Source organism: Panicum virgatum, chromosome 6N (genome assembly GCF_016808335.1).
Source record: "Panicum virgatum strain AP13 chromosome 6N, P.virgatum_v5, whole genome shotgun sequence".
In the NCBI taxonomy this organism is placed as follows: domain Eukaryota; kingdom Viridiplantae; phylum Streptophyta; class Magnoliopsida; order Poales; family Poaceae; genus Panicum; species Panicum virgatum.
In genome coordinates, this window is record NC_053150.1 from 6,272,639 (window position 1) to 6,299,368 (window position 26,730).

The window sequence follows — 26,730 nt, forward strand, 5'->3', positions numbered from 1 at the left end:
TGCTGTATAAATTAAAGTTGAGTTGATTTAATTGGCAAGTGTGCTTCATAAATTAAAGTTGAGTTTGTATGTGTTCCTGCAGGGAGAGTGGTTTTTGTACATTATAATTTGAAGTTGCGTATCCAACATTTCGTAACTGACATGCAAAACCTTCAAGAAATGAAAACCAACAAGGAGCATGAAAGAGATTCTGATCCTTGTAGCATCCTAATAGATGTGACTATGTATGATGAAAGGAACCCGATCATGGATTGGTTGTGCACCTCTAGGAGTGAGTCCGCGCCGACTCTAGATGAACGTGATGACCAAAGGCCCGAATCCCCTAATCCTAGCAGACTTGTTATAGATGAGTTAGGGATGAGTGATGAAGAGGTGGCTGCATTTAAAAAGAAGATTGGTGGGAAACGGGGTTGTCGTGGTGCTGCAAACCACAGCCGGGTGGCGGAAGGCACCCGCCCTAGCCCAGAGGGTGTATACTCAGGGGGTAGCTAGTCTTAGATCGGTCTCACTCAAGAACACGAGGAACACAGCAGGATTTAGAGTGGTTCGGGCCGCCGGAGCGTAATATCCTACGTCCACTGTGTGTTGTATTGCCTTCCCACGAGAGTGAGAAGGTTGCGAGAGCTTGAGTCAGTCTGGATTGTGGAGGTCCTCCTGTGCATAGCGGGCACCTCCCTTTTATATCTCAAGGGGGTGCGTACACGGCTGTTGGATCCCCGACAGGTGGGTCCAACGATGCAATATAAAATAACGGATTGTTCATACATTATGGCGTTGCAGGCAAAGGAGATCTCTCTCTTGGATTCCCTCGCCTGCTCCCGGAGCCCTCCGTCCATCATGTCTTGGCGCTGTCTTGTCGAGACGGAGCCTGACGTAGCTAGTAGCATCGCCTGCCACGTAGCTGAACGGCTGTGTAGGGAGCGGCGTAGGTGGCATGATGGAAAAGTGCCGTGTCGTCGTATCCATTTAACGCGGCAGACGGGCTCTGCGCGGGCGCTGCTCAGGCGGCTGCACTGTGCTCCTTGGTAATACGCGGCGCGCAGCGGGGCCTGACAAAAGGCTGTCTTGTGTACCGCGGCGGCAGAGCACGCCTTGTCCATCGCATTAAATGCGGTAGGTGGGCGAGTCTTCCTGCGGAGACTCGCGCACGATCCCACGTCTCCGGGACACGTGGCGGCTCCGGACCCCTACACGGTGAGGGGAGTCCGGACGGGCGCAGGAGGTCCCGGACCCCTCTGGGGGTCCGAGGCCTCGGCGGTCAGCTCGGAGCTTCCCTTCTGTGGAGACACGTGGCGTCACCGGACCCATCCTCAGGCGGGGAACGGTCCGGGGCCGTTGGCCTGGTGAGGGAAAAGCCTGGCCTGTGGGGCCTGGCTACTCCGTCTTTCCCGCGCAGCTACGGATAACTACGCGGGTCCTGCCTTGCTGCAGTAAGAGTGGGTATCCCTGTTACAGGGTACCGACAGTGGCCCCCGGGCCCACCTTGGGGGAGGTACGAACCCACAGGTGGGGCCACTTCTGCGATTTGGCTCTATATAGCTTGAAGCTCCTTTCCGCAGGGGTCTTGACCGGCTTTGACCACCCATTGGGTTGGTTGCTGCCTCATCACATCGCAACGGCTTACTGACTCACGATCCCCACGCATAATAGTGGTTCACCTAGTCATGCGCGCGACGCTCGGCATTGTTGCGGCCGGAGTAAACGGAATATTTACCACCGGCGCAGTTCCCGAAAAGCTCGGCCACGCCTGCGATTAATGCGCGCACATCAGCTCAGCTTCCGCCTCGCTTCACGCGCGCGGGCGGCGGTTTGGATCCCGCCTTTTCACACCTCTGTTGGTTACCCGCTCTCCCTGACAGGTGGGCCTGGGCCCCCTTGCCATGGAATGGGCGGTTAACACTAGGTGCGGACGTCGCTTGGGTTCCAGCGACGGTTTCGGGGCGCGCCGGTTGAGTCAGGCTTTATAATGGGGTGTACCGCATTCCGCGGTTAATTTCCCGCATTCATCTTCTCCCTTCCAACCTTTGCGCCCCTTTGCCTTCGAGCCCCCTTTGCCCTTTGTTCCCTCGCGCCGGCTGCCTCTCATCTCCACTGAGCAATGGCATCCCTTGTTCACCCCCGCCGATACCAGACCGAGGGAGAGTTGAACACAGTGCGCCGTCTGCTGGGGGGTGCGAGCAGGCTCGGTTCCCCTTGGCAACCTCCGCGCCGGGGAGTTTGTGCTATTCATCTCGCACATCTCCACTGGCGTGGGACTGCCGATTTCTTCGTTCCTGCTACTGCTGCTGGAAGTCTTCGGCCTCCAACTTCAGCATCTGATGCCGCACTCCCTCCTCCTGACGTCCATCTTCGTGCACCTATGCGAGATGTTCGTGGGAGTTCGGCCCTGTGTCATCCTCTTCCGCTACTTCTTCATTCTGGTGAGATCCGGAAGGAGCAAGGACGAGGTGGGAGGGTACTACTTCCAGGTGAGGAGTGACCTGGCGACTCCTTACATTCCCGGCCTGGCTGGCGGGAAGTGGGAGGAGTGCCGCAGGGATTGGGTGATCGCCACCACCGAAGCCAACGAGCGCCTCACCCTGCCGACCGAGGGGCCCGCCTCCGACAAGGCATCCTGGAGGGCCAAGCCGTCGCTGCAGCCGGAGTTCGACTCCGTGCTGGACAAGATCAGGTCGCTGGCAGAGAGCGGCCTCACCTCGTGGCATGTGCTCGGAGACTTCGTGAAGCGCCGGATCGCTCCCCTGAAGCAGCGGCCACGTGCAGCGTGGAACTTCACCGGTCTCAACGACTGCAGCAGGACCCAACGCGGAGAGGGGAGCGACCTGACACAGGAGGCCTTGGAGCTTCTGGTGCGGAACGTGACGGGGGACGCCTTCATCCCGGAGAACCTGATCCTCCCGCAGGGCATAGTCCCCCTCTACGAGGACTCCGCGAGGGTGGCGGTGCTGGCAACCCTGCCGACTCTGGACGACGGGGGACTGGCCCCACGCCAGACCGGAGGCGACGCGAACCGCGGGCTCCGGATCCTGGGTGCATCCGGGGATCAGGCCACGCTGAGCGCTGCGGGATCCGGCGCCACCACGAAGGGGAAGCAGGCCGCGGCTAGCAGCGCGGCCACAGCCGGCTCCAGCCGGGCACAAGGCAGCTCCGGTGCATCGTCGGGCGACGGAGGCCGGCGCAGGCTACTCCGGGGCGACGGGACCCTGGTCTCGGAGCCCGCCGCGAAGCGCCAGAGGTCTTCTGAGGGCGCGGGCCAGGGTAGCTCCCGGGCTGCCGGCCCCCACGCATCCTCTGGGGCGACTGCACCACCACCATCGCCGCCGCGGAATTCCTCCCGCCGGCAGCAACAGCAGCAGCAGCAGCTGCTGCAGCCGCAAGAGCAGCGGCAGCAGACGCGAGGGCGGCAGCAGTAGCAACAGGTGCGACCCCGGGTTGCGCCCGTGCCGCAGCCATGGGGACAGCAGCAGCAAGAGCAAGCCCAGGTTGCGCCTGCATTGCAGCTGCAGGGGCAGCAGCAGCAACAGCAGCAACCGCAAGAGAAGAGGCCGGTGCTCCGGGGACGCTGGGTACCCGGTACTTCTGGGTTAGTGTCATCCTGCTCTATTCCCTTGCGCCGGTGCTCTGTTTGTTTTTTCTTTTAAAAGGCTTCCCTGCTTTGTTGCCAGGACTCCCCGCCCCAGCGGTTCTTCTACCATCGCTGGCACATCGGCAGGTGCCCAGGCGGCGGCGGCCATGGCGTCGACAGCGACGGCGACAGCAGGTACGGGACCCTCAGGTACGGCGACCTGTGCTAGCCCCGTGGAGCATGACGTGATGCTAACTGGCGTGTCATTTTTAGACTCTGCTGCGCTCAACGCGGCGGCGGTGACGGTGGCGCCGGTGCTGGGTGCAGCCGCGCCCGACGCGGCGTCGGTGGAAACGCCGACACTGAACGCAGCCGCACCCGACACAACGGCGGTGGAAACGCCGGCGCTGGGTGCTACCGCGCCCGATGCCGCGGCGGCTGAAATGCCGGCTCGGGAGGCGCAGCCGCACCTGACACCGCAGGCAGGGGCGCCGGAGCTGGGCACAGCCGCGCCCTACACGGCAGCTGCAGGGGCGCCGGAGCTGTGACACCCCGCGCCCGACACGGCAACTGCAGGGGCGCGGAGCTGGGCACAGCCGCGCCGACATGGCGCTGCAGGGCGCCGGGTTGGGCACGGCCGCGTCCACACCGGCTTTCGGCCTGTCGCCCTCGGCCCGCCGCGCCCGACACGCAGCTCAGCGCCGGACTGGGCAGCGGGCTTCCCCACCGGCGGTATGGGGCCATGAGCTTGGGCCCGCCTCCCCGACACGGAGCTTGCAGGGGCGCGGAGCTGGGACCCGCCAACCCCCGGCGGCAGCGGGGGCGCCGAGCTGGGCCCGGCCGCGCCCACACGGCAGCTGCAGGGGCGCGGAGCTGGCACGTGCCGCGTTCACCACGGCGGCAACGGGGGCGCCGGAGACAGATTGCCGCAGCGGAAGCCCCCACCTCCAGCTCCGGTCCTGTTGCAGAGGAGGAGTTGGAGGTGGTCTTTGGCAGGCGGCTCCTGCAGCTCCAACCCCCGGAGGAGGATGCGGCTCCCCTTCCTCAGGTGCTGTTGCAGGTTCGGCGGTCGATCGAGGAGGCAACCTCCTCCGCCGAGGCGGCCTTCCGGCGGGAGTGGTCTGCACTGGAGAGCGAGCACCAGCGTCTCTCCGACTGGCACACCCGCCTGGAAGCGCACACGAAGGCAGAAGCCTCCCGCGCTGCGGAAGCTCGGTCGAAGCTCAAGTCGGACCAAGAGGCCTACCGAGCCAGCCTTAAGAAGGTGTTTGACCGAGAGCTCGCAGTGTCAAACCGGGAGAAATCCTTGGCGCAGCGGGAGCAGGACTTCACCCTGGAGGTTGTTGGCTTCGCTGCTCAGCGGTCCGACCTCGAGGCTCACCTCGCAGTTCAATAGTCCGAGCTGGAGACTCGCAGCGAGGACCTCGAGTTCCGGAGGCAGGAGCTCGACGTCTTCTCTGCGACTCTGCAGGGATGGCGCGAGCAACTGCAGGAGAGAGCCAGCCAGCTGGCTGCCGACGAGGCGTATCTGGAGGAGGGCCGGAAGTCCCTCGCCAAGCGGGAGGCCCACGCCACCGGCATAGAGAAGGAGCTCGGGCACCAGCGAGACTCGCTCAAGAAGCTGAAGGCATGGGCTGAGCAGAGGGAGACCAAGCTGGAGGAGAGGTCCCGCGAGGTGGAGGTGGCCAAGGCGGCCCTGGACACCCGGGTGCAAGAGGCGGTCCAGGAGGCGGTCCAGAAGCACCAGGAAGACCAGCGCGCTAGAGCCCAGCGGATCGCTGACTGGGCGGCCGAAGCGAGCCTCGCACTGGTGCCATTTGGAATGAGCCCAATCCAGGTGGCGGAGCCGCCAGCTTCGATAGCTGACGCCCTCCCAGTGTTGAGCTCTGCTTCGGATAGGCTCCAGCGCCTGGGGCCGGTCCTTACTGGACAGCTCGAAACCGAGGGCCGCGAGCTGATCCGGATGGTGGCGGAGCACATCCTGACCTGCCTCCGGAGCCACGACCCGGCCATCTCGCTGGCGCCCGTGGTCGATGGCCCTGTAGCAGAGACGGAGGCCGCCGCTCTGGACAGCGTGCGGGAGGTCGTTGACTTCGTCGCCGCCTACTTCAAGCGAGAGCCTGCGAACCCTTAGGCTGGGGATTGTATCTTTTTTCCTTTTGCATTATGTAACAAACATTGTATTAGTTGAAAGTTTTTGAAATAGAAGAAACTTCAACTTAGCTATTTGTCGGTTGTTGATTTGCGGTATGCGGCACCCCGGCGCCCTGGCCCCCTGGCGGATAGGTTCAGTTGTTTGGACCTGTCTGCCACGTGAGCCGTAGAAGATACTCCGGACCTCCTTGGGCATAGGTGTCACATAGTTTGTAAGACGAGCAAGCGTCTTGTTCCCTGCATAGCATACAGAACTACAGAGAGAATAATCAAATTTGCTTATATGGTAGCAATGATACTGCAACTTAGCTGTTTGGCGCATGCAGAATCCATTCATGGTGTCTGGGACAAAGTGGATGCTCGGGCCCCCTGGGAGATAGACTCAGTTGTTTTGAGTCTGTCTACCGTTGAAACTGGACCTTGGTCTGCATGAAGGCTTTGAAGCGGATGCTAGGACCCCCTGGTAGGTAGGCTCAATGGTTTGAGGCTGGCTACCACCCTAGTGGAGGCTTAACCTGTATACCACTTCAAATTCACAGCTTAGTAGCAGGCCCGCGGGACTCATCCCTGACCAGTGCCAGGCTGGTACAGGGTCCGGGGCTCAAGATGCGCAGGTCCAGGTTGGTCAGTGCTTGTTACAGAGTGGTGGAGTGCGTAGGCTTAGGGTCGGAACCAGGCTAAGGCACTACGCAGGGCTCCGGACCTTTCCAGGAAACAGCACGATCTTTCCGGACCTGGCTTCACCGTCCCAGACCCTTCGCAGCAGTGGGTGAGGTCACTTTGCTGTGCTCGATCCTTTGAGATATAGTGCTGGACATGCCGTGTTGGATTTAGGAAGCCAGCTCTTGAGCTGGGACGAGGTCCGGGCCCCTAATTACACGGCTCCAGGTACTAGAGCACTCGTTACAGGGCGGTGGAGTGTGCAGGCTTTTGGGTACGGAACCAGCTAAGCGGCTACACTGGGCTCCGGACCACCCCAGGAAACAAGTATCCGCTCCCCAGAGTAGGTCCCTAGGGATCCGGACCCCACTCCAGCAGCAAGAGGGTCCGGATCTGTACGGCAGTCCAGCAGCTCAATGCAAATCTTAGTTGCAGCAACAAGAGTAGAGGTCCCCGCGGGGGTTAGATAAAACTTGAGAATCGGCATGCGAATTTAAATTTTGACACAAAGACAGAACTGGGAGAAATTATTTCCTTTGCAATCTTTGATGTACATGGCTTGCACGATGGATGTCAGAGGCCGGGTTTATGAGGTCGGACCTCTACCGCTTTGAGCCGCGCGTTAGCCGACGGTGCGATGGATGCCAGAGGTCGGGTTTACGAGGGTGGCCCTCAACCGTTCTGGGCCGCACGCTGACTCTATCTTATTACAAAGGAAAAGTTTATTTCCCTGCTCTGCCTAGGTGTAAAACTTACGCAGATGCTCTATGTTCCATGGGTTGGGCAGCGGCACCCCATCTTCTGTGGCGAGGCGAACGCATCCGGGCCGGCATACCTCTGTAACCCTGAAGGGCCCCTCCCAACTGGGGGAGAGTTTGTGGAGCCCTGCTCGGCTCAGGATCCGTCTGAGGACGAGGTCGCCAGCCCGGAGCTCCCTGCTGTGCACGAACCGTTGATGATAGCGCCGGAGCGCCTGGTTGTAGCGTGCGTTTCGGATTGCTGCTCGCCACCTTCGCTCGTCGACGAGGTCCACGTCGTCGCACCGCAGCTGCTCCTGCATGGATTCGTCAAAGGCCTGGACCCGTGGTGAGCCCAGGTGAATTTCTGGGGGAAGGCATGCTTCAGCCCCGTAGACCAGGAAGAACGGAGTCTCCCCGGTGGCCCGGCTGGGTGTGGTCCGGTTGCCCCATAGTACACACGGAAGCTCGTCAACCCACTTGGCACCATGCTTCTTCAAGCAGTTATAGGTGCGGGTCTTGAGTCCCCTGAGGATCTCTGCATTCGCTCTCTCAACCTGTCCATTGCTGCGGGGATGTGCTACAGACGCAAAGCATAGCTGGATGCCGATGTCTTCACAGTACTCTTGGAAGAGTCTGCTTTTGAATTAGGTCCCGTTGTCCGCGATGATGCGGTTTGGGACGCCAAATCTGCACACAATGGACCTGAGGAATGCGACTGCTGATTTCTTAGTAATACTCACCACAGGAGTAACTTCCGGCCACTTGGTGAACTTGTCGATGGCGACATAGAGGAACCGGTATCCGCCGACAGCCCGGGGGAAGGCCCCAGGATATCCACACCCCACACAGCGAATGGCCATGAGGGTGGAATCATCTGCAGAGCTTGAGCTGGGGTGTGTATTTGTTTTGCATGGAACTGGCATGCTTTGCAGGACCTTACCAGCTCAGCCGCATCCTGGAGTGCTGTTGGCCAGTAGAAGCCATGCCGAAAGGCCTTACCAACAAGCGTGCGAGAGGAGGAATGACTTCCGCACTCGCCTCCATGGATCTCCGCGAGCAATTCGCGGCCCTCTCCCTGGGAAATGCATCGCATGAGGACACCGTTGGCGCCACGGTGGTAGAGATCCCCTTCTACCACCGCGTAACGTTTAGCCAATCGGACTATGCGCTCAGCGGACACATCGTCATCAGGGAGGATGTTATCCTTCAGGTAGTCCCGGATCTCGGAGATCCATGCATCGGGAGCTCCCAGAGCAGGTGGGGGTGGCTCTGTGAGGTCACCAGGTTCCTCAACAGAACACACAGCCCTGGTCGGGCACCATAGGTGGAATGTTGCCGGGACCGCTAGCTTCGAGGTGCCAGCTTGATCCCCCTCACCCGGCTCGGCAGGCTGGGCGGTAGGTTTCAGCAGCCGTCTTTCAAAGACACCCTCGGGCACAGATGCCCAGGTAGATGGTCTCGCAGAGAGATCATCTGCTGCTGAGTTGTGCTCGCGGGGAACGTGTTGCAGTTCCAAGGCGTCGAAGTCCTTCTCGAGCTTCCTCACGTGTATGAGGTATGCCGCGAGCTGGGGATTGTTGCAGTTGCAATCCCCTCGGACCTGCTTGATGATTAGCTGGGAGTCCCCCTTCACCAGAAGCTGCCGGACCCCCAATGAGAGGGCTTGCGTCAGGCCGAAGATCAGAGCTTCGTATTCCGCCATGTTGTTGGTGGCCTTGAACTCAAGGTGCACCATGTACTTCAGCTGATCTCCGTTTGGGTCGATGAGGACCACACCAGCCCCGGCCCACTTCTCGCGGGCGGACCCATCAAAGAAGAGTGTCCAGTGAGGCTCGGTGAAGACTGGTGTCCTGATTTCCGGCTCCGGGGGTCCAGCATTTATGACCGGACCCCCAGGGTTGCTTGGGGAAGGAGTCCACTCCGCTATGAAATCAGCCAGGATCTGGCTCTTGACCGCATGGCGTGGCTGGAAATCCAGTTGGAATTCTGCCAGCTCTGCTGCCCACTTGGCGATATTGCCTGTGGCGTTGGAGTTGTGTAGGATCGCTCTTAATGGGTAAGAGGTCACTACAACAACTCGGTGTGCTTGAAAGTAGTGGCGCAGTTTCCTGGACGCAATAAGTATTGCATAGATAAGCTTATGCGTCTCAAGATACCTGGCCTTTGCCTCGTGGAGGACTTCACTGACGTAGTAGACTGGCTTCTAGACGGTCCGGACCCTAGCTCCCGGGTCCGGCTCGCCCTTGTCCACCACATCTGTCCCTTGGGCCCCCAGTGGTTCTGGGTTCCCACTAGGATGAGGCTCCCCCGGACCTGCCTGTGCAGGATCCAGACCTTCAAGCTGGGGTGAGGCTGACGGGCCCCCGTGTCCGGGGTCCAGCTCACCATCCTTGGCCAACAGGACCTTGGAGCTCCCCTGGCGAGTTTGCTCCATCCTTTCGGCGACCAGCACCATGCTGACCGCCTCCGCAGATGCAGCAAGATACAGAAACAACGGCTCACCGGGTTCTGGAGCCACCAATACTGGCAGCGAGGTGAGGTGCTGCTTCAGCTCCTGGAAGGCCTGTTCAGCCTCTTCGGTCCAAGAAAATGGACCGGACCTCCTCAATAGCTTGAAGAAGGGAAGGGCCCTCTCGGCCAGCCTCGATATGAAGCGGCTAAGAGCAGCGAGAGATCCAGTAAGCTTCTGGACGTCCTTGATGCGGCCAGGAGGCCTCATTGCTTCGATCGCCTTGATCTTGGCTGGGTTTGCCTCGATGCCTCGATGCGAGACCAGGAAACCTAGCAGCTTCCCTGCTGAGACGCCGAAGATGCACTTCTCTGGGTTCAGCTTCGTGCGCGTGGAGCGAAGACGGTCGAAGACGAGGGACAGGTCCTCCACTAGTGTTGACCCTACCTTAGTCTTGACCACAATGTCATCGACATAAACCTCAACAATATCTCTAATTAGATTACAGAAGGTTTTGTTCATAGCTCGTACAAACGTGGGTAAGGCATTCCTTAGACCATACGGCATGACAATGTAGCAATAAAGTCCATCTACTGTTACAAAGGCAGTATGCTTCCTATCCTCTCTAGACATCTGAATCTGGTGGAAACCAGAGTATGCATCTAGGAAAGACAAAAGGTCACACCCGGAGGTGGAGTCCACGATCTGATCGATACGCGGAAGAGGATAGGGGTCTCTTGGACATGCCTTGTTGAGGCTGGTGTAGTCGATGCACATCCGAATCTTCCCGTTGGCCTTTGGGACGACGACCGGATTGGCCAACCACTCGGGGTGGTGGACCTCCTCGACGAAGCCGGCGTGTAGGAGCTTACGGACTTCTTCGCGGATGAAGTTCTGCCGCTCCACGGACTGCTTCCGAGGCTTCTGGCGCACCGGCGTGGTGTCGGGGTAGATCCTCAAATTGTGCTCGATCACTTCCCTGGGGATCCCGGGCATCTGTGACGGTTCCCAGGCGAACACGTCGACATTTGCCCGGAGGAAAGCGATGAGCGCGTCTTCCTATTTCTCCTCCAGGTTCCCCGCGATGCGGGTGGTTCTGGTGGAGTCTGCTCCAATTTGTACCGTTTTCACGGGAACTTGGTCCGGATCAGATGGTTGGACCTTGGGAGCCTTTGCAGGCGCCCTGGGTTGCGAGGTGGACGGGTCCTCCTCGGAGCGTGCAGCCTCTGCCGCCAGAGTATGCAGTCTCTCAATTGCAGCGACAGCAGCGGTGCGGTCGCCCTGCATGGTGAGGACTCCGGCAGGGGAAGGCATCTTCAAGACCAAATACCCATAGTGGGCAATGGCCATGAAGCGGTAGAGTGCCGGTCGGCCAATGATGGCGTTGAACGGGAGGTTCACCTCCGCAACATCGAACATGACGCTCTCTGTGCAGAAGTTCTCCTCGGTCCCGAACGTGACCGGCAATGTGATGCTCCCCAGAGGGAACACCGGGTGTGGGCCCACTCCGGAGAATGGGCGAGAGGGAGTCAGCTGGGACTCTGGGATCTGCAGCTGCTTAAACGCTGCATAACTGATGACGTTGAGGCCAGCCCCACCGTCAATCAGCACGTGGTAGAGCCTCACGTTGGATATGACAGGAGCGGTGACTAAAGGTAGCACACCAGCTCCGGCCATATTCTCCGGGCAGTCGGATGGCCCGAAAGAGATGGTGGTGTTCATCCACCTCTGGTGCGGCGCCGCCCTCGGGAACCCCGGCCTCACCGAAAGGACCTCCCGGCGGAGGGTCTTCACGTCCCGCCGGGAGACGAGCTCCCAGCTCCCGCCATACATTACGTACAGCTTCTTGCGACGGTCGCCGTTGTCGGAATCGGAGTCGTCGTCGTGATAGACGCCCTTCACCTCTCGAGCGGGGGATTGGTACCCCAGCTCCTTCTCCCCGGCCGCGGCCCTGCTGTCAGAGGCCTTCTCCTTGCCGGCCCGCTGGCGAGGAGGGGGTGAGCCATCCTTCGAGGACTGCTCACGCCGCCCACTGACCCGCTTCGCGAGCTTTTGGATCTCGCGGCAGTCAGCGGCGCTGTGGCGAGCGGTGGGATGCACTGGGTATGAACCTCCGCTTCCACCTTGCGGGCGAGGGTGTTTGCCGTGTGCGTTCTGGCCCCCAGCCGCTGCCGCCACGGCTGGTGCCGCTGCTGGCGCTGCCGCTGCAACGACTGGTCCGCCAGAATGCGGCTCCCCGCGACCCCGGTTCTTCTTCTTCTTCTTCTTGCCACCGCCCGGAGCGGTAGCACTGGAGCCACCATCCTTGGTGTCTCCGTCTTGGGGGGCTGAGTGCCATGCACGGCCCTCAGCGGCCCTGGCACACTTGTCTGCCAGGGAGAAAAGCGTAGTGACGCTTTCCACCTCGTGCGTCGCCAGCTTCTCTAGCATCTTCTCATCACGTACCCCCTGGCGGAAAGCAGTAATAATAGATGCATCTGAGATACGAGGAATGGTCCCCCGTACCTTGGTGAAGCGCGAGATGAAGGCCCGAAACGTTTCCCCTGGTTTTTGCCTCACGGCGTGAAGGTGTGCCTCCACACCATGCTGCTGGTAGGCGCTGGCGAAGTTCGCTGTGAACCTCGCACAGTGCTCTTCCCAGGACTGGATCGTCCCAGGTGTGAGATTCATGAGCCAGGTCCGGGCTGGCCCAGACAAGGCTACATGAAAGTAGCTTGCCATTACCGCGCCGTTACCACCAGCCGCTGTGATGGCGGTAACATACACCTGCAGGAATTCTGACGGGTTAGTAGTACCATCGTACTTTTCCAGCAGGTGGGGGCGGAACTTGGGTGGCCACGCCACGGCGCGGAGGTGCTCCGCAAGTGCAGCACAGCCCACCCCGGCCACCGGTGCGCCTAACTGAATTCGGGCGTTCACCGGAGGCCTGGGTGCCGCCGCGTTCAGATCAACATTGAGGTTGCGTCCCTCAATGTTGAGACGGCGCTCTCGCGCCCTCTCGACAGCGATGCGGGCATCCTCCCCCGCGCGCCGGCGGTTGAGCTCCGCCCGCAAGTCTTCTGTTCGTGCACCCCTCACGGTAGGGGAGCGCACAGATGCCGACGCACCGCCCTGACGCTGGTGGTAAGGTACCACCGCGTTGCCAGGCGGAGGTCGTTGCCCAGTCTTTGCAGAACTGGGGGAGGCCTGAGCCAGGTGGAGGAGACGGTCGACGTCGTCCCGCCACTGCTTCAGGGCGTCTGGCGAGGCTGCCTCAGCCGGGGGGTTGCGAAGCAACTCCCTAGCCGCTGCCAGCGCTCCGCCGCTCACAGCCTGTGAGGGGGCCCTTGATGGGCGCCCTGACTCTTGCCGGCGAGCGGCGCGCGCCGCCGCCAGTAGTGGCTACTCCATAGGCACAGTTGCCCCTGGAGCAGGTACGCGAGAGGCATGGGGCGTGGAGGATGCCACACCCTCTGTCATCTCCACGTCGTCCACGCGAACCATGGGGACGAAGAAAAGATGAACTGCGACCAGCTGCTTCCCCTACCTGGCGCGCCAAATGTCGTGGTGCTGCAAACCACAGCCGGGTGGCGGAAGGCACCCGCCCTAGCCCAGAGGGTGTATACTCAGGGGGTAGCTAGTCTTAGATCGGTCTCACTCAAGAACACGAGGAACACAGCAGGATTTAGAGTGGTTCGGGCCGCCGGAGCGTAATACCCTACGTCCACTGTGTGTTGTATTGCCTTCCCACGAGAGTGAGAAGGTTGCGAGAGCTTGAGTCAGTCTGGATTGTGGAGGCCCTCCTGTGCACAGCGGGCACCTCCCTTTTATATCTCAAGGGGGTGCGTACACGGCTGTTGGATCCCCGACAGGTGGGTCCAACGATGCAATATAAAATAACGGATTGTTCATACATTATGGCGTTGCAGGCAAAGGAGATCTCTCTCTTGGATTCCCTCGCCTGCTCCCGGAGCCCTCCGTCCATCATGTCTTGGCGCTGTCTTGTCGAGACGGAGCCTGACGTAGCTAGTAGCATCGCCTGCCACGTAGCTGAACGGCTGTGTAGGGAGCGGCGTAGGTGGCATGATGGAAAAGTGCCGTGCCGTCGTATCCATTTAACGCGGCAGACGGGCTCTGCGCGGGCGCGGCTCAGGCGGCTGCACTGTGCTCCTTGGTAATACGCGGCGCGCAGCGAGGCCTGACAAAAGGCTGTCTTGTGTACCGCGGCGGCAGAGCACGCCTTGTCCATCGCATTAAATGCGGTAGGTGGGCGAGTCTTCCTGCGGAAGACTCGCGCACGATCCCACGTCTCTGGGACACGTGGCGGCTCCGGACCCCTACACGGTGAGGGGAGTCCGGACGGGCGCAGGAGGTCCCGGACCCCTCCGGGGGTCCGAGGCCTCAGCGGTCAGCTCGGAGCTTCCCTTCCGTGGAGACACGTGGCGTCACCGGACCCATCCTCAGGCGGGGAACGGTCCGGGGCCGTTGGCCTGGTGAGGGAAAAGCCTGGCCTGTGGGGCCTGGCTACTCCGTCTTTCCCGCGCAGCTACGGATAACTACGCGGGTCCTGCCTTGCTGCAGTAAGAGTGGGTATCCCTGTTACAGGGTACCGACAGGGGTAAGAAAAGGAAGGAAGAATTTGAAGATATTTTCTCTGATTATGAATCAGAATCGGATCAGCAAGGTAGCCCTGTTTATGCTGAGTCAGGGGAGAGTAGTTCTGATGACAGTGAAGGCAATGGTAAGTTTAATTTTTGATGGGATTCTGCATATTATATACTGTAGCTTTGCTGAAATATTAATCTTATTAAAGGTGATGGTGATGTTGTTCATGCTTCCGGTGATGCAAATGAACTTGGAGAGGGAGGCTCGACAACTCAGGAAGGAGGTAATGTTCCTTGTACTAGTACTTAACAACTTGCTATGGAAAATCTTGGTCCACTATTGATCAACTTGCAATGAAAAATTTTAGTCCACTATTGATTAATTTGTATTCTCTTATCAGCTGGTAAGGATAAGGGAATCCCTCTCCGTCCGAGCTCGAAAAGGACGAAGAAACGTTCTATCAAGACCTTGTACTGAAGCCTGAAAGTCAGATTCGAGGGTCCATGCAAAATGAATTGCTATTTGCCTGGGTTTCAGCTTGTCTTTTCGTGTGCTTCTAATATTTAGGACCATAGACTATTCTATGTAGTAATTGTTGGTACTTGGAATTGGAACTGTGGATGGAGACTGTAATATTTGGGATTGACCATCTTCGTGTGCAATATTTGAAACTCCATGTTGAACAGACTATCTGTTGCTTCATGATAGTCATATTTCTAATTTCTATGCATTGTTATATCTTTTTTCGCTTTTAGATTGTTTGAAAATAATCTATGTTATTCTCCGTACAAAATGAGGTATTTTTTTGAAATTTCGTCCGAAAACAAAACGTCGAATCCGAGAATTTTCCGATAAATCCGATAAACGTGTTTATCGGTGACCTCTGGTTTTTTTGTTACTGGTAAAGAAAATCTTGGCCTGGAAACTCGTCTGAAAGCCAAAGCACTAGCAGACACAAGGCGACGCCTTAAAAACCATAGTCAAGATGCATTCATCATGCAACTAGACAAGACACAGTAGCGAGAAAGAGATGCATGCATTTGTCTTCATCCATTTGACCTTTTGGGTAGGCACGATGGGTCGGCAAGCGGTGATCGGATTTTCTACAAAACTTCTACACCCTTCTTGAAGCACAACTAGTGCATGAGTCAATAAAGCACATGGCGTGGCCTGTCTGCAGTGTACGGGCAGCAATGGAGATGGAGGTACCACCACCATGGCTGTCCTCCCTCGCGGTCCTGCTGGCCACCGCCCTCTTCCTCGCGGCCGTCCTCCGCCGGCGAGGATCGCGCAACAAGCACTACAACCTCCCGCCGGGCCCTCGGCCGCGGCCGGTGATCGGCAACCTGAACCTGATCGGCCCGCTGCCGCACCGCTCCATCCGCGAGCTCTCGGCGCGGTACGGCCCGCTCATGTCGCTCCGCTTCGGCTCCTTCCCCGTCGTCGTCGGCTCTTCCGTCGACGCCGCCGAGTTCTTCCTCAAGACCCACGACCTGGCGTTCCTCGACCGGCCCCGCATGGCGTGCGGCAAGCACACCGTCTACAACTACTCCGGCATGCTCTGGTCGCACTACGGTGCCTACTGGCGCCAGCTCCGCAAGCTGTGGTTGACGGAGCTCCTCAGCGCCCGGCAGCTCCGGCGGACGGAGCTCGTCCGCGCCGAGGAGGTGCGCGCCATGCTGCGCGACATCCGCGCCGGCGCCGGCGCGGCGGTGGCGGTCAAGGAGCACCTGCTCATGGCGACGCTCAACGTCGTGTCACGCATGGTGCTGGGCAGGAAGTACGTCGGCGAGCAGGGCGCCGGCGCGGCGGCGGCGGTGGCGACGCCGGAGGAGTTCCGGTGGATGATCGAGGAGATCTTCTTCCTCAACGGCGCGCTCCACATCGGGGACCTGGTCCCGTGGCTCGGCTGGTTCGACCCCAACGGGTACGTCGCCCGGATGAAGCGGCTGGGCAAGATGTTCGACCGGTTCGTCGAGCACGTGCTGCGCGAGCACGAGGACCGCCGCCGGCGGGAGGGCCCCGCGTTCGTGCCCACCGACATGGTCGACCAGCTGCTGGAGCTCGCCGGCGACCCCTGCCTCGACGTCCCCATCGACCGCGACGGCGTCAAGGCGTCCATTCTGGTAGAGAATAATAATTATGCTTTGTTAATCAACCATCATATCACCAATTAGTACTAGATCACTCAACAATTTCAATTCATGAGTATTGTGCAGGAGCTCATCACCGGCGGCACGGACTCCTCGTCGGTGACGGTGGAGTGGGCCATGTCGGAGCTGCTGCGGAAGCCCGAGGTCCTCGCCAAGGTGACCGAGGAGCTGGACCGCGTGGTCGGCCGCGGCCGCTTGGTTGGCGAGGGGGACATCCCGAGCCTCCCCTACCTGGACGCCGTCGTGAAGGAGACGATGCGGCTGCACCCGGTGGCGCCGCTCCTGATACCGCGGGTGTCGCGCGAGGACACGGCGGTGGCCGGCTACGACATCCCCAGGGGCACGCGCGTGCTCGTCAACGTCTGGGCCATCGGCCGCGACCCGGCGGTGTGGGGGGACGCGGCGGAGGAGTTCCGGCCGGAGCGGTTCGTCGGCGGCGAGGAGGCGGCGGACGTGAAGGGGCAGGACCTGCGGCTGCTGCCGTTCGGGTCCGGCCGCCGGATGTGCCCCGCCCACGGGCTCGGGCTCAGGATGGTGCAGCTGGTCCTCGCGAACCTGGTGCACGGCTTCGCGTGGAGGCTCCCCGACGGCGTACCGCCGGAGAAGCTGAGCATGGAGGAGAAGTTCGGTATATCCGTGTCACGCAGGGACCAGCTCAAGGCCCTCCCTGAGCCCAAGCTCCCGGGTCACCTCTACTAGTTCGATCGGGTACATTGTCTGCCTTGCTCCTACGTGCTATGTCACATTGTGGTGTATATCGTATATAGATGCCCTCGTATTACATGTACATACACACATATATGGATGTATGTGTGTGCCAATCAATGTTTTAAATAGCCGGTATATCAGCTGTTATAGACGGCTATAGCTGCTACGCTATGACATTAGCCCGCTAGACGCTGTAACAGCAGCAGGCTGCTAAACGTTTTAACCGACGATTTAAAACCTCGGAGACAATGTTGTATTTCAAAACAAAATAAGTGTGATGATATCGAAATCTTCTGTAGTAATGCTAATTGTGTCCACCTTGCTTGCATATATACTATTTAATATATATTAATTATGTGTGATACAGAAGGATAAGCTTAAAAATATATAGTTATAACATATATATAGTCGCGTTGAAGATGCAGTTGTTGGCCGTCTGATGGTGATGGCGGCATGCATACATGTAATGATTTCCAAACCCATGTTTCAAGGGTAATGCAGGCAGCAGGTGGGCTGTATTCAGAGGGCGGAGAAAATTGTATATTTAGGACTCCAAACATTGCGCTTTACAGTTTTGCTATTTCTGACATTGACTTCGTAAAAAATAGGACTTCAAACATATGACACTTGATTTTGTTGCCATTAGATGTATTTCATCTCTGTTAGTATCAACTCATTATTGATAACAGACTTTAAAAATGCCTGTTACAAATATTACTAGTATCAGACTTTAACAACGTCTGTTACCAATTTGACATATATTAGTAACAGATGTTAATGCCCGTTACCAATACGTAAAAATGCTCATTACCAATGTGATTACATTCGTAATGGATGTTATTGGTAATAGGATTGTTAACGCCCGTTACCAATGTGGTGCACATTGGTAACGGGCGTTAGATGCTTGTTACCAATATAAAGCATATTGTTTTTATTTTCTATTATTTTTCTGATATTTATTTAAACTACGATCAAGTGACAACCATAAAAAATCATCAATCAGACTTAGGGTATGATTTGTAGAAACTCTAGAATATTAAAAAATGTTATCAATAAATAATATAAAAGGACTGCAACCTCTTCCAACCATGAGTGATTATATGGTGTAGTGGTTAGGGTAAGCACACGCGAACTAAGAAGTCCTAGTTTGAATCCACCTCAAAAGTACCAGGATCAAGATAACCCTATACTAATTCTAGCATTAGTACCGGATCAGCTTTGTTCCTATACTTTTGAGCATGAAAAGATCTCGTAATTGTTTAGTACCGGGTAGTAATACCATCCGGTACCAAAGGCTAGACATTGGCACCGGGTGGTGTTACCACCCTCTTTGGTACCAGGTGGTGTACTAATTGATCCTCTCACATTAGTACCGGGTGGAAAGATCATCCGGTACCTATGTCTAGTCTTTGGTACCTGATAGTATTTACCATTCGGTACTAAAAGTGCTCCACATATTACTTCAAACGAAAAATATTTTTTTTCCTCAATCACAACTGTTGTGTAGATGAAATGGTAAAAGAGCTACATGTGAGACAAGAGATCACAGATTCTTTAGTACTGAATCATCCACACTCTAAAGAATCCGTGATCTCATCTAAAGAATCTGATCGCCGACGGTGAGGAGGCCGGCCATGTTCTCGCCATTCTCCAAGGCCACCGCATGGTCGGCCAGACGGATCGGAACCGTCCGATCTCCGAGCTAGGGAGCCGACCTCAGCCCCATGTACATGTGCTATGCAATGCAAGAACACGCGTCCCATCTCTCGAATCTTCACATCCTCCCATCACGGTTTGTGAGTGAGAAATCAATGCAAGGAGTGGCTTGAAACTAAAGCTTCACTGATTGGAACCCTAAAACGACATGTACCTGTGCATATTAATCGAAGCAATTCATCAATAATCTAGATTAAGATAACGAGCTGGAGAATGGATAAGTGTGTTAGCTATGCCTCCTAGCTTGATTTCCCATACGGAACTTTTACTGTTTAGTTTTTTCACACCAAAGACCAGATCATGGTAGTTCTGCTTATGTTGAAAGCGATGATAAAGAGTTGCTGTGAATACCAGCTTACAGAGACAGTCCCAAAACATCTTTCACGCACTACAGAAGAGCTGACGCAGCAGCTTTCACACCAGCTGACCAGCATCCGCCACTGAAGATCTAGGGCGTGTTTCGCCGGGCTTCGCCGGCTCCGGCTCCGGCTACTGTAGTCTACTGCAGCGCGGAGCCGGTGAAGCCACGGAACCCAGCTCCACCGGCTCCTCTCCTCCGGCCATTGGCTGTAGCACGGAACGCTCCGTCTCAACTATGCGCTATAGTGCAACACAGTGCCGATTACTGTAGCACGGAGCCGGAGCCGCGGCGGACGGAGCCGTCCCAAACACAGCCCCTAGTCGCTCCCTCTGGCTTCATCTTGACGAAACTAGTCAAGTTTAATTTAGAAAAAACATAATACGATATATAAATAAAAACATAGAAAGTAATTTACATGATAAAAATTATGTTAACTATTAAGAATTTATTTTTCACCATGATGCATGGGCACGAGAGAAAACTTACTGTAGCTTCGCCCCCATCTGCTGACTGTTCAGTTGCATCCTGATGCCATGCGTGCATGCATAAGCAGCCAGCTGTGGGCCCACGAGGATGAGCACAGTTTCGCAGCTGCCTTCTAGTAGTTCCTGTCTTCGTGATCGAATTGGGACAGGTCGGTCATTGGATTATATTCACTTCAAAGGAACAGGCAGAATTGAAAGAAAAAAAAAGAACAGAGAGAGATTCAGGTCCTTGTGCGGTGCCCTCGATCGCAGAAACCGTTGAGCGTTGACCCTTGGAGAGGAAGTTGCTCCTCGCAATCTCCTTCTCATCTCGTTGGATCATTTTTTTCAGAGGGCCCCATCGGATAATTGAAAGTTTGAAACCGCGTGAGTTCTCTGCGAGCAACTGATGAGCATGGTGTTTAGAGGAGCTAAATTTAAGTGTTAAACTTTAGCACATATTAACACTTATATTTCTGTTAAAATTTTTTAATCTTCATTAAACTTTAGCCTACCTTATTAGCACTTCTATTTGAATAGGTTACTGCTAAAGTTTGCCGCTTTAACCTATTAGCACTTAGATCCAAATAGTCTGTAACTAGCACTCGACAGCATGACCACTGTAGACGTCAACACATCACATCAGACTATGCATAGAACCTGTTCAAAAGTCTATCTTCCTGGCCGAGTTTGATCCGATCCCTGACTGCTTCTTTCTTGAACCCTTGTCCAAGAAACGGAACGAGACCGAGAAAGTAGATGCTCAAGCAAGCACCCTGGCCAGTAGTTGCAAGTATATAAGCGCGATGTCCCTGGCGCTCTGCTGCCATGCATCCAACTCCCCAAAACCTCACTCTCGCATGCAGGAGCAGGAACACCAACACTGACGGCACACAGCGTCATTTGGACCGTGTGTGCTTGATCGATCTTTTGCACAGCCGCGTTCGTCCTCCGGGAACGATTGGATAGCTAAGTAAGAAAGGAAGCCATGGGTTGCTTGTTCCGGCGGCTGTTCCCGTTCCTGGCCGGCGCCGCCGTCGGCGTGTACGCGGCGCAGAACTACAAGGTGCCCAACGTCCGCGGCCTCGTCGACCGCGGCGTCGACGCCGCCAGGCGCTACGAGGAGGCCTACCGCAAGAAGCCATCTTCGGCAGCTGACGCCGCCGCCGCCGGTGGGAGCGCGAGCGGCAGGAAGAAGAAGGTGGTGGAGGTGGACATCGACGACGACGAACAGTAGCTGGCTGTAGCTTATTACCACAATACCACCGATGTACATCGTTGTACTACACTGTGTTGTACTTCTACTTATTTGCAGTGTGAGGGAATTATTATGTTGGAGCAATGAAGATTTCGTTAATTACTTCCTGTTCGTTTGCTGACAGATTTGTGGTCACTAGTCGTAGAATTCAATTTAGTGACAGCTGGATGGGGAAAAATTCATGCGGTTCTCTGACAAATTTATGCCGAGGTTGTTCGGCTTGTCTGCTTTCGGTTTATTTCAGTTTTATCTCTCTCATAAAATATTATTGAATCAGATGAAACCAGCCAAAATCAGTTACTTGTTGATGAATAAATGCATGGTAAATCAAGAATTCAATCAAGGTTGTAATGGATCTCATGACAATAAGCCCATCTAGCACTTTTCATGCCTCTCGTATGTCATCATCAATCTCCGATCACGAGAACATGAGGTGAATTTAATTTATTTCTTGGTTTATCCAAGAAATTTAAACATGGCAAGTTTCTCTATTACAAGAGTTGATAGTTATGATTTGCTAGTGGTTGAAAATTTTAGTTGAGAATTGTTGAAAAATTTATTACTATTTAGTAACTGAGCCATTATTTAATCTGGCCCCTTGGTACTGCAGGTATGGGATCAGACTAATGACTGACATGGCAGTGTGCTCCTACCTTCTCTTTCAGAAAAAAAAAAGATCGTTTAATCAATTTGTATCGTACGCATCTAGGAGGAAGATGATCGATGTACAGGTGCCCTCTCGTGTCCGCTTTCCACGAGTGCACAAGGACAACGGAGTGGATGGATCGGTGGCACCGTTGACCCTTGGAGCAGAAGTTGCTCACATGGGGTGTGTTTAGATGTGTAAAAAGAGTGTAAAAAGTGGATGCGAAAAGTCACATCAGTCACTGTAGCGCAGTGTAGCACGTTTCGTTTGTTTGTGGCAAATATTGTCCTAACATGACCTAACTAGGCTCAAAAGATTCGTCTCGCAACGTACATCAAAACTATGTAATTAGTTTTTTTATTTAACTACATTTAGTACTCCATGCATGAGTCATTTGCTATATTTAATGTTTTGATGTGATGGAGATGTGATGGAAAGTTTGGAGTTTGGGGGGAAGTTTTTGGGAACTAAACACAGCCATGGTGTATCTGATCCTATAGTGTAAACTAGTCGTACTTCAAACTGGTAGCGCGTGCAGTCTCCGATCCATTATTTGTTCATTAGGCCCATAGGCTCACCATAATGGCCGTGTTTGGTTATTTCCGCGCACGTTTTTTGAAAAAAGAATCTCGTATGCATGGAGTACTAAATGAAGTCTATTTGCAAAACCTTTTCAGGGATGGATGTAACTTTTCGCGATGAATCTAATGACGGTAATTAATTGATGATTTGCTATATTGATGCTACAGTAACCATCCTCTAATCACGCGGTCAAAGACCTCATTAGATTCGTCTCGCGATTTACACGGGGGTTGTGGAGGTGGTTTTGTAATTAGACTTTATTTAGTACTCTAAATTAGTGGTCAAAAGTGAAAAAAATTCTATGGAATCCTAACCAAACACGGCCAATGTATCGTTTGAGTGATGTGATGCTCCAATTGAAAAGAGAGTGTTTTGGGCTCCGCTCTCAATACTGCAACCAGTGATGCACGATGTTTTAGATATATTAGTGAACAAGTCAAATTGATCTTATAAAAAAATATAACTTCTAACTTTTCGTCTTCTCAATTTAATTATCAATTATTGTATATAATAAAGATTTTTATTTTGCTGCTATATATACTGCATGATCTGTACCGCTTGCCTTGATATGTACTTCAAATAAATGCATATAAATCTCATGAGTTTCCAAATTGTAGCTGTATGTGTGCATGTGCGTGGGTAAAAGTAGACTAATTGGTCTATCTAATTTTGTATTAAGTTATTCCGCTCTTTTTTTAAGGAAGGGAGCTGGTGGCAAAAACCGGGCAGGCGCCTGCGCGTTTTTCAAGGAGGCTAGCTTTCATACCGGGCCTAAAGTGGACTGGGCTTAATTGGATTCGCCGCGTATACCTCTCTTGGGCCACAAAATACTCCTAGGCCTGGGGAAGCCAATTTTTTTTCTATTTACTTTCGAAAAAGGACGGGGGGAACAGATAAAAATGTTCCTGGGAGCACGTAAGTCGTAGTTTAACTGTACCGGAACCACGAGAGAGTGGCAAGAGTTGGGCACTGTTTGCATTGGCTTATCTTTGAATCAAATTAGCATCAGTTACCAGCCAGCCAATAATATTTTTTTCTTATAATAAATCAGCACCACCCACTATATCAATCCAGTACCACTTATAGAGATTCACGTGGAAACTTTGTTAGAAAGAGAGAGAGCAAAAGCGCAGGAACCATTCCGGGATGGGTGTGAAATTCTGGATCGAGAAATCCTATCCGCCGCCTCCAACTCCAATCCATCCCGGCCGGTGGTCATCGGTGGCCGCTTATGGGCCGGCCGCTTGTAGCTAGGGCAGAAAGCGGCGGGTCGAAGCTCGCCGACACCAACCACCCCACCACCCCTGGCCGCGGAAAAATCTAGGCTCTCGGCCACCGGCGGCCGGCCGGTATGTGCCCGTCACGTCATGCGTCTCCTTACCTTACTACCATTACGAGCAGCTGGCAGTGCCACTAGCGCTAGCTTTAGAGAGCGTTTAGTTCCCAAAAAAACTTTCTAGAGTAACTGTCACATCGAATCTTCGGATACATACATAGAGTATTAAATGTAGTTGAAAAAATAACTAATTACACAGTCTAATTAATTAGCACGAGCTGAATCTTTTAAGCCTAATTAATTCATAATTAGACATTATTTATCAAGTAACAACGAAATGTACTACAATACCAAAACCTAAACTTTTTTACCAACTAAACACACCCTTATTTTGTTTCTTCCCGCCGGCCAACCTAAGCCATCCGTCTCCGACCCATCCCCTCCCTCCTCCTTTTCTAGGGGGGCAATGCAACTTGCACCCGTCCGGGCGTAGCCGGTTACTCGTCGGAGTGTGCCTCCTAGTCCTAGGTTAGGTTCCTTTCTTGCTTTTCCGTGTTCCTTTCTTGCTTTTCCGTGGGAATAATCGGGGAGAACGTAACGGTGGCCCATCGATCTCGCTCAACAACCTCACTCACCCTTCGGTGGTGCTCCATGATCCATCTGACGTCACCTTGCGCTTTTGGAGGCAGACAAGCATCTTGGTTTTAGGCACACGATCAATGCTATCCTATTCCCCTTAGCTTAGCCTCTGCTCCACAAAGTGCACATGTGAGATTCAATTAATATATGTAGCCGTGAGAAGCTGAGAGATACTCAACATATATGGCTGCGATTTTTTTTTTCTTTGAGGAGATTATTGGCTGCGATTTTTAGTTCTGCGATGATGATGATTTACTGTATCCCTCGTCGGTCCCAATTATCAAAAATTACCTGAAATTTTTTACTTATTATAGGTGATGCATAATGTCATCTTGCAGCAAGCAGGGTCTTACACTGAGGTAATTGAAAATTAGCGAATCTCAGATTATATTTGTCGGTACCGGTAATATCAGTTTTATTTGTTTCGGATGAAAATCGTCCAAAACTTTATATCCACCTTCTTTTGTTGTTCTCCTTCAAAATTTCAACGGAAAATGGTATACCAAACACTAAAGGATATCGCCACCGCTACTTTGTCGCGGCACATAATATATACACATGGACCCGGAACTTGGTGGGCCTTACGTGCTATCTAAACACTTTAAACAATGCACCCTCTTGCTTGCAACGCATTTTCCAGTATCGCGCATCTCCAGCAAATTACTCATTCATCTCTTCAATAATAAAAAATTATCTTTTTAGTAGTGGAAGATGCTCCAGCAGACTACTAATTCCGTTCCTGATACCAGGGTATTTTTTGGCAATTACCAAAACACTTTCCTCTTAATCAAATGTAGGGAAATTCCTTCCTTTACCATTTGCTGGAGATGCACGTGGTCCTGTAGCTCCGGATCCCGGCATCGAGATCACCAGCCGCGTGCTCTCCGTCGATTCCTTTAACCATTCGGCCGAGATCCAGCAAGAATCAAAAGCGGCTCTCCTGGCCGATCTGAGCTCGACGGCCGGATCAAAAAACGGGCGCTGCTCCATCAATCACTCCAACCTCTGCCTACTTCTTCTATTTTTTTTTAAGAAAAAGTTGCATTGTACCGTACTAGTATGCTGTAGGTTGGAGTATGCTGCAACGCTATCATACAAATACAATAGCTAGTACTAGTACTGTTACTGTATGTACTCTAGCTAGCAGCAACCACAGCAGATTATTGACTGCTTGATTATATTGACATTGCTATATCTATCTGCAAGTAGAAACTAGAAAATACTATTGTTGTCCAAAGGGCATGCTGTTTCTGGAATGTGGCCACATCATGCATGTAGTACGAGCATGATCCATGTCATGTCAGCAGTGTCGCAGGCGATGAACTGTGACGACTGACGAGCACCAGCAGCTGGCCAGTTATTATTCGCCCTTGTTTCAGCGGACCGATCCAGCCGATAACTAACAGCCAAGCATGCAAAGCCTGGCTGGCGGCTGCAAGGAGGACCGGACAATCTGTTGCATTGCAAGCTCGACGGTGAATGTGACCCGTCCGATCGAGCTGGCTGCGTCCACAGCCACTACTCCACTAGTCGTCGTCGTCACCGATTGAAACCGCTAGCTAGATAGCTTTTGGTCTTTCCTGGCTGGGCGTCCTCCAGCATCCATGTCGATCTTCACCTGCTGCCCACCGATTCGATCGGCTTCTGCATGTCCAACCAGCAAGTGTTCTGCGAAGGTGACCTCCACTAGCAGCAGCGCCAAGGCCTCTCTCTGCTGCTTCTCAGGATTCGTTTCTTTAACCGTTCGGTCGAGATCCAAGAATCAAAAGCGGCTCAGCTGGCTGATCTGAGCTCGACGGGCGGATCGAAAAACGATCGCTCCAGCACTCCACCAAGAACGGGCCTCGCAAAGTCATCGTCTCTTCTTTTTTTTTTTCCTACTTTGTACCGCCGGTGGGCGGTGGCCACGTCCTCCGTTCCGGCCGGTCATTAATTATCTACCATGATGGCCACCAAGAACGCACTAGCATACTGCATACAGTATAATATATACTGCAAGGACACGCAATGCAATATTGCAATCACACAATAGGATACACAAGAGCCACGGTATCAGTAATAATTATATATATACTGCTCCATTGACAAATATACCTGCAAGTAGCTAGAAAGATTATTATCAGCAACCGTTTTCTGGAGCGATGTTGCCACATGCATGATGAGCGACGGAGGAGCTATAGCGAGCGAGCTCCAGAGGCTTGAGAGTCGAGAGCACTCCGACGTGACGCGCTGTTCGTCCGATCCTGCACTCGCCGGGCCGCTAGCTAGCTCGCTCCAGCTCCCAGCCGAGAGCTAGCTAGCTAGTGCAGTAGCAAGCTAGCTAACAGCCACCCATCCAAAGGCGAGGAGGAGGAGGAGGACGACAAGGACTACTGGAGAATAAGGTCGTGCGGTGAAGGTGGCCTCCGATGCCTGGAGTGGAGAGGGAGCTCTCCTGCGCTCACAGCCACTCGCGAGACTGCTTTGGGCACTTGGCTGGGCGTCCGTCCATCCGCACCCGCACGCCGATTTTTTTTGTTTATCCAACTGATTTTTATCAAAGCAGTTATGAAAAGATTTTAGTTTGTATTGTAGGTGTTAGCATTTTTTTCTACCAACTTGATCGAAGACCAAATAAAGATCAAGCAAAGAACTTCGACTTATTAGTTAGTACAAAAATAGTAGTGTGTATATTTTTTTTTGGAAACGAAGTAAACCGAGCGAGAGTAGATAGATTGGTTTAAAGAGTGAAATTATTTCAGCATCTCTTTTGAGCTTAGTGGATAATATAATTAA

At 54.1% G+C, this 26,730-nt stretch overlaps 3 protein-coding genes across 7 annotated transcripts in view; all 3 read left to right on the forward strand.

Moving 5' to 3' along the window:
• Positions 1 to 17,315, forward strand: part of LOC120677761 (trimethyltridecatetraene synthase-like) — a 29,925-nt gene extending 12,610 nt beyond the window's left edge. For 4 of the 5 annotated variants that reach the window (XM_039958951.1, XM_039958953.1, XM_039958952.1 and 1 more), the window contains 2 exons: positions 15,333 to 16,278; positions 16,372 to 17,315. In XM_039958951.1, coding sequence (XP_039814885.1) covers positions 15,346 to 16,278; positions 16,372 to 17,004 — 1,566 coding nt within the window. In that variant the 5' untranslated portion in view covers positions 15,333 to 15,345 and the 3' untranslated portion in view covers positions 17,005 to 17,315. Of the gene's footprint in view, positions 1 to 15,131; positions 15,236 to 15,332; positions 16,279 to 16,371 lie in introns of those variants that run through there. The other variant, XM_039958950.1, reaches the window with a different exon arrangement.
• LOC120677764 (heterogeneous nuclear ribonucleoprotein L-like) lies at positions 317 to 14,837 on the forward strand. The gene is made up of 4 exons (XM_039958957.1): positions 317 to 409; positions 14,166 to 14,288; positions 14,361 to 14,435; positions 14,553 to 14,837. Exons 1-4 carry the CDS (start codon positions 358 to 360, stop codon positions 14,627 to 14,629), a joined length of 327 nt encoding a protein of 108 aa, XP_039814891.1. The 5' UTR covers positions 317 to 357; the 3' UTR covers positions 14,630 to 14,837.
• A 3,001-nt stretch (positions 17,316 to 20,316) lies between the features above and the next one.
• On the forward strand, positions 20,317 to 20,914 carry LOC120679707. The gene has a single exon (XM_039961363.1). It carries the CDS (start codon positions 20,543 to 20,545, stop codon positions 20,789 to 20,791), a length of 249 nt encoding a protein of 82 aa, XP_039817297.1. The 5' UTR covers positions 20,317 to 20,542; the 3' UTR covers positions 20,792 to 20,914.
• The last annotated feature ends 5,816 nt before the right edge of the window (positions 20,915 to 26,730 follow it).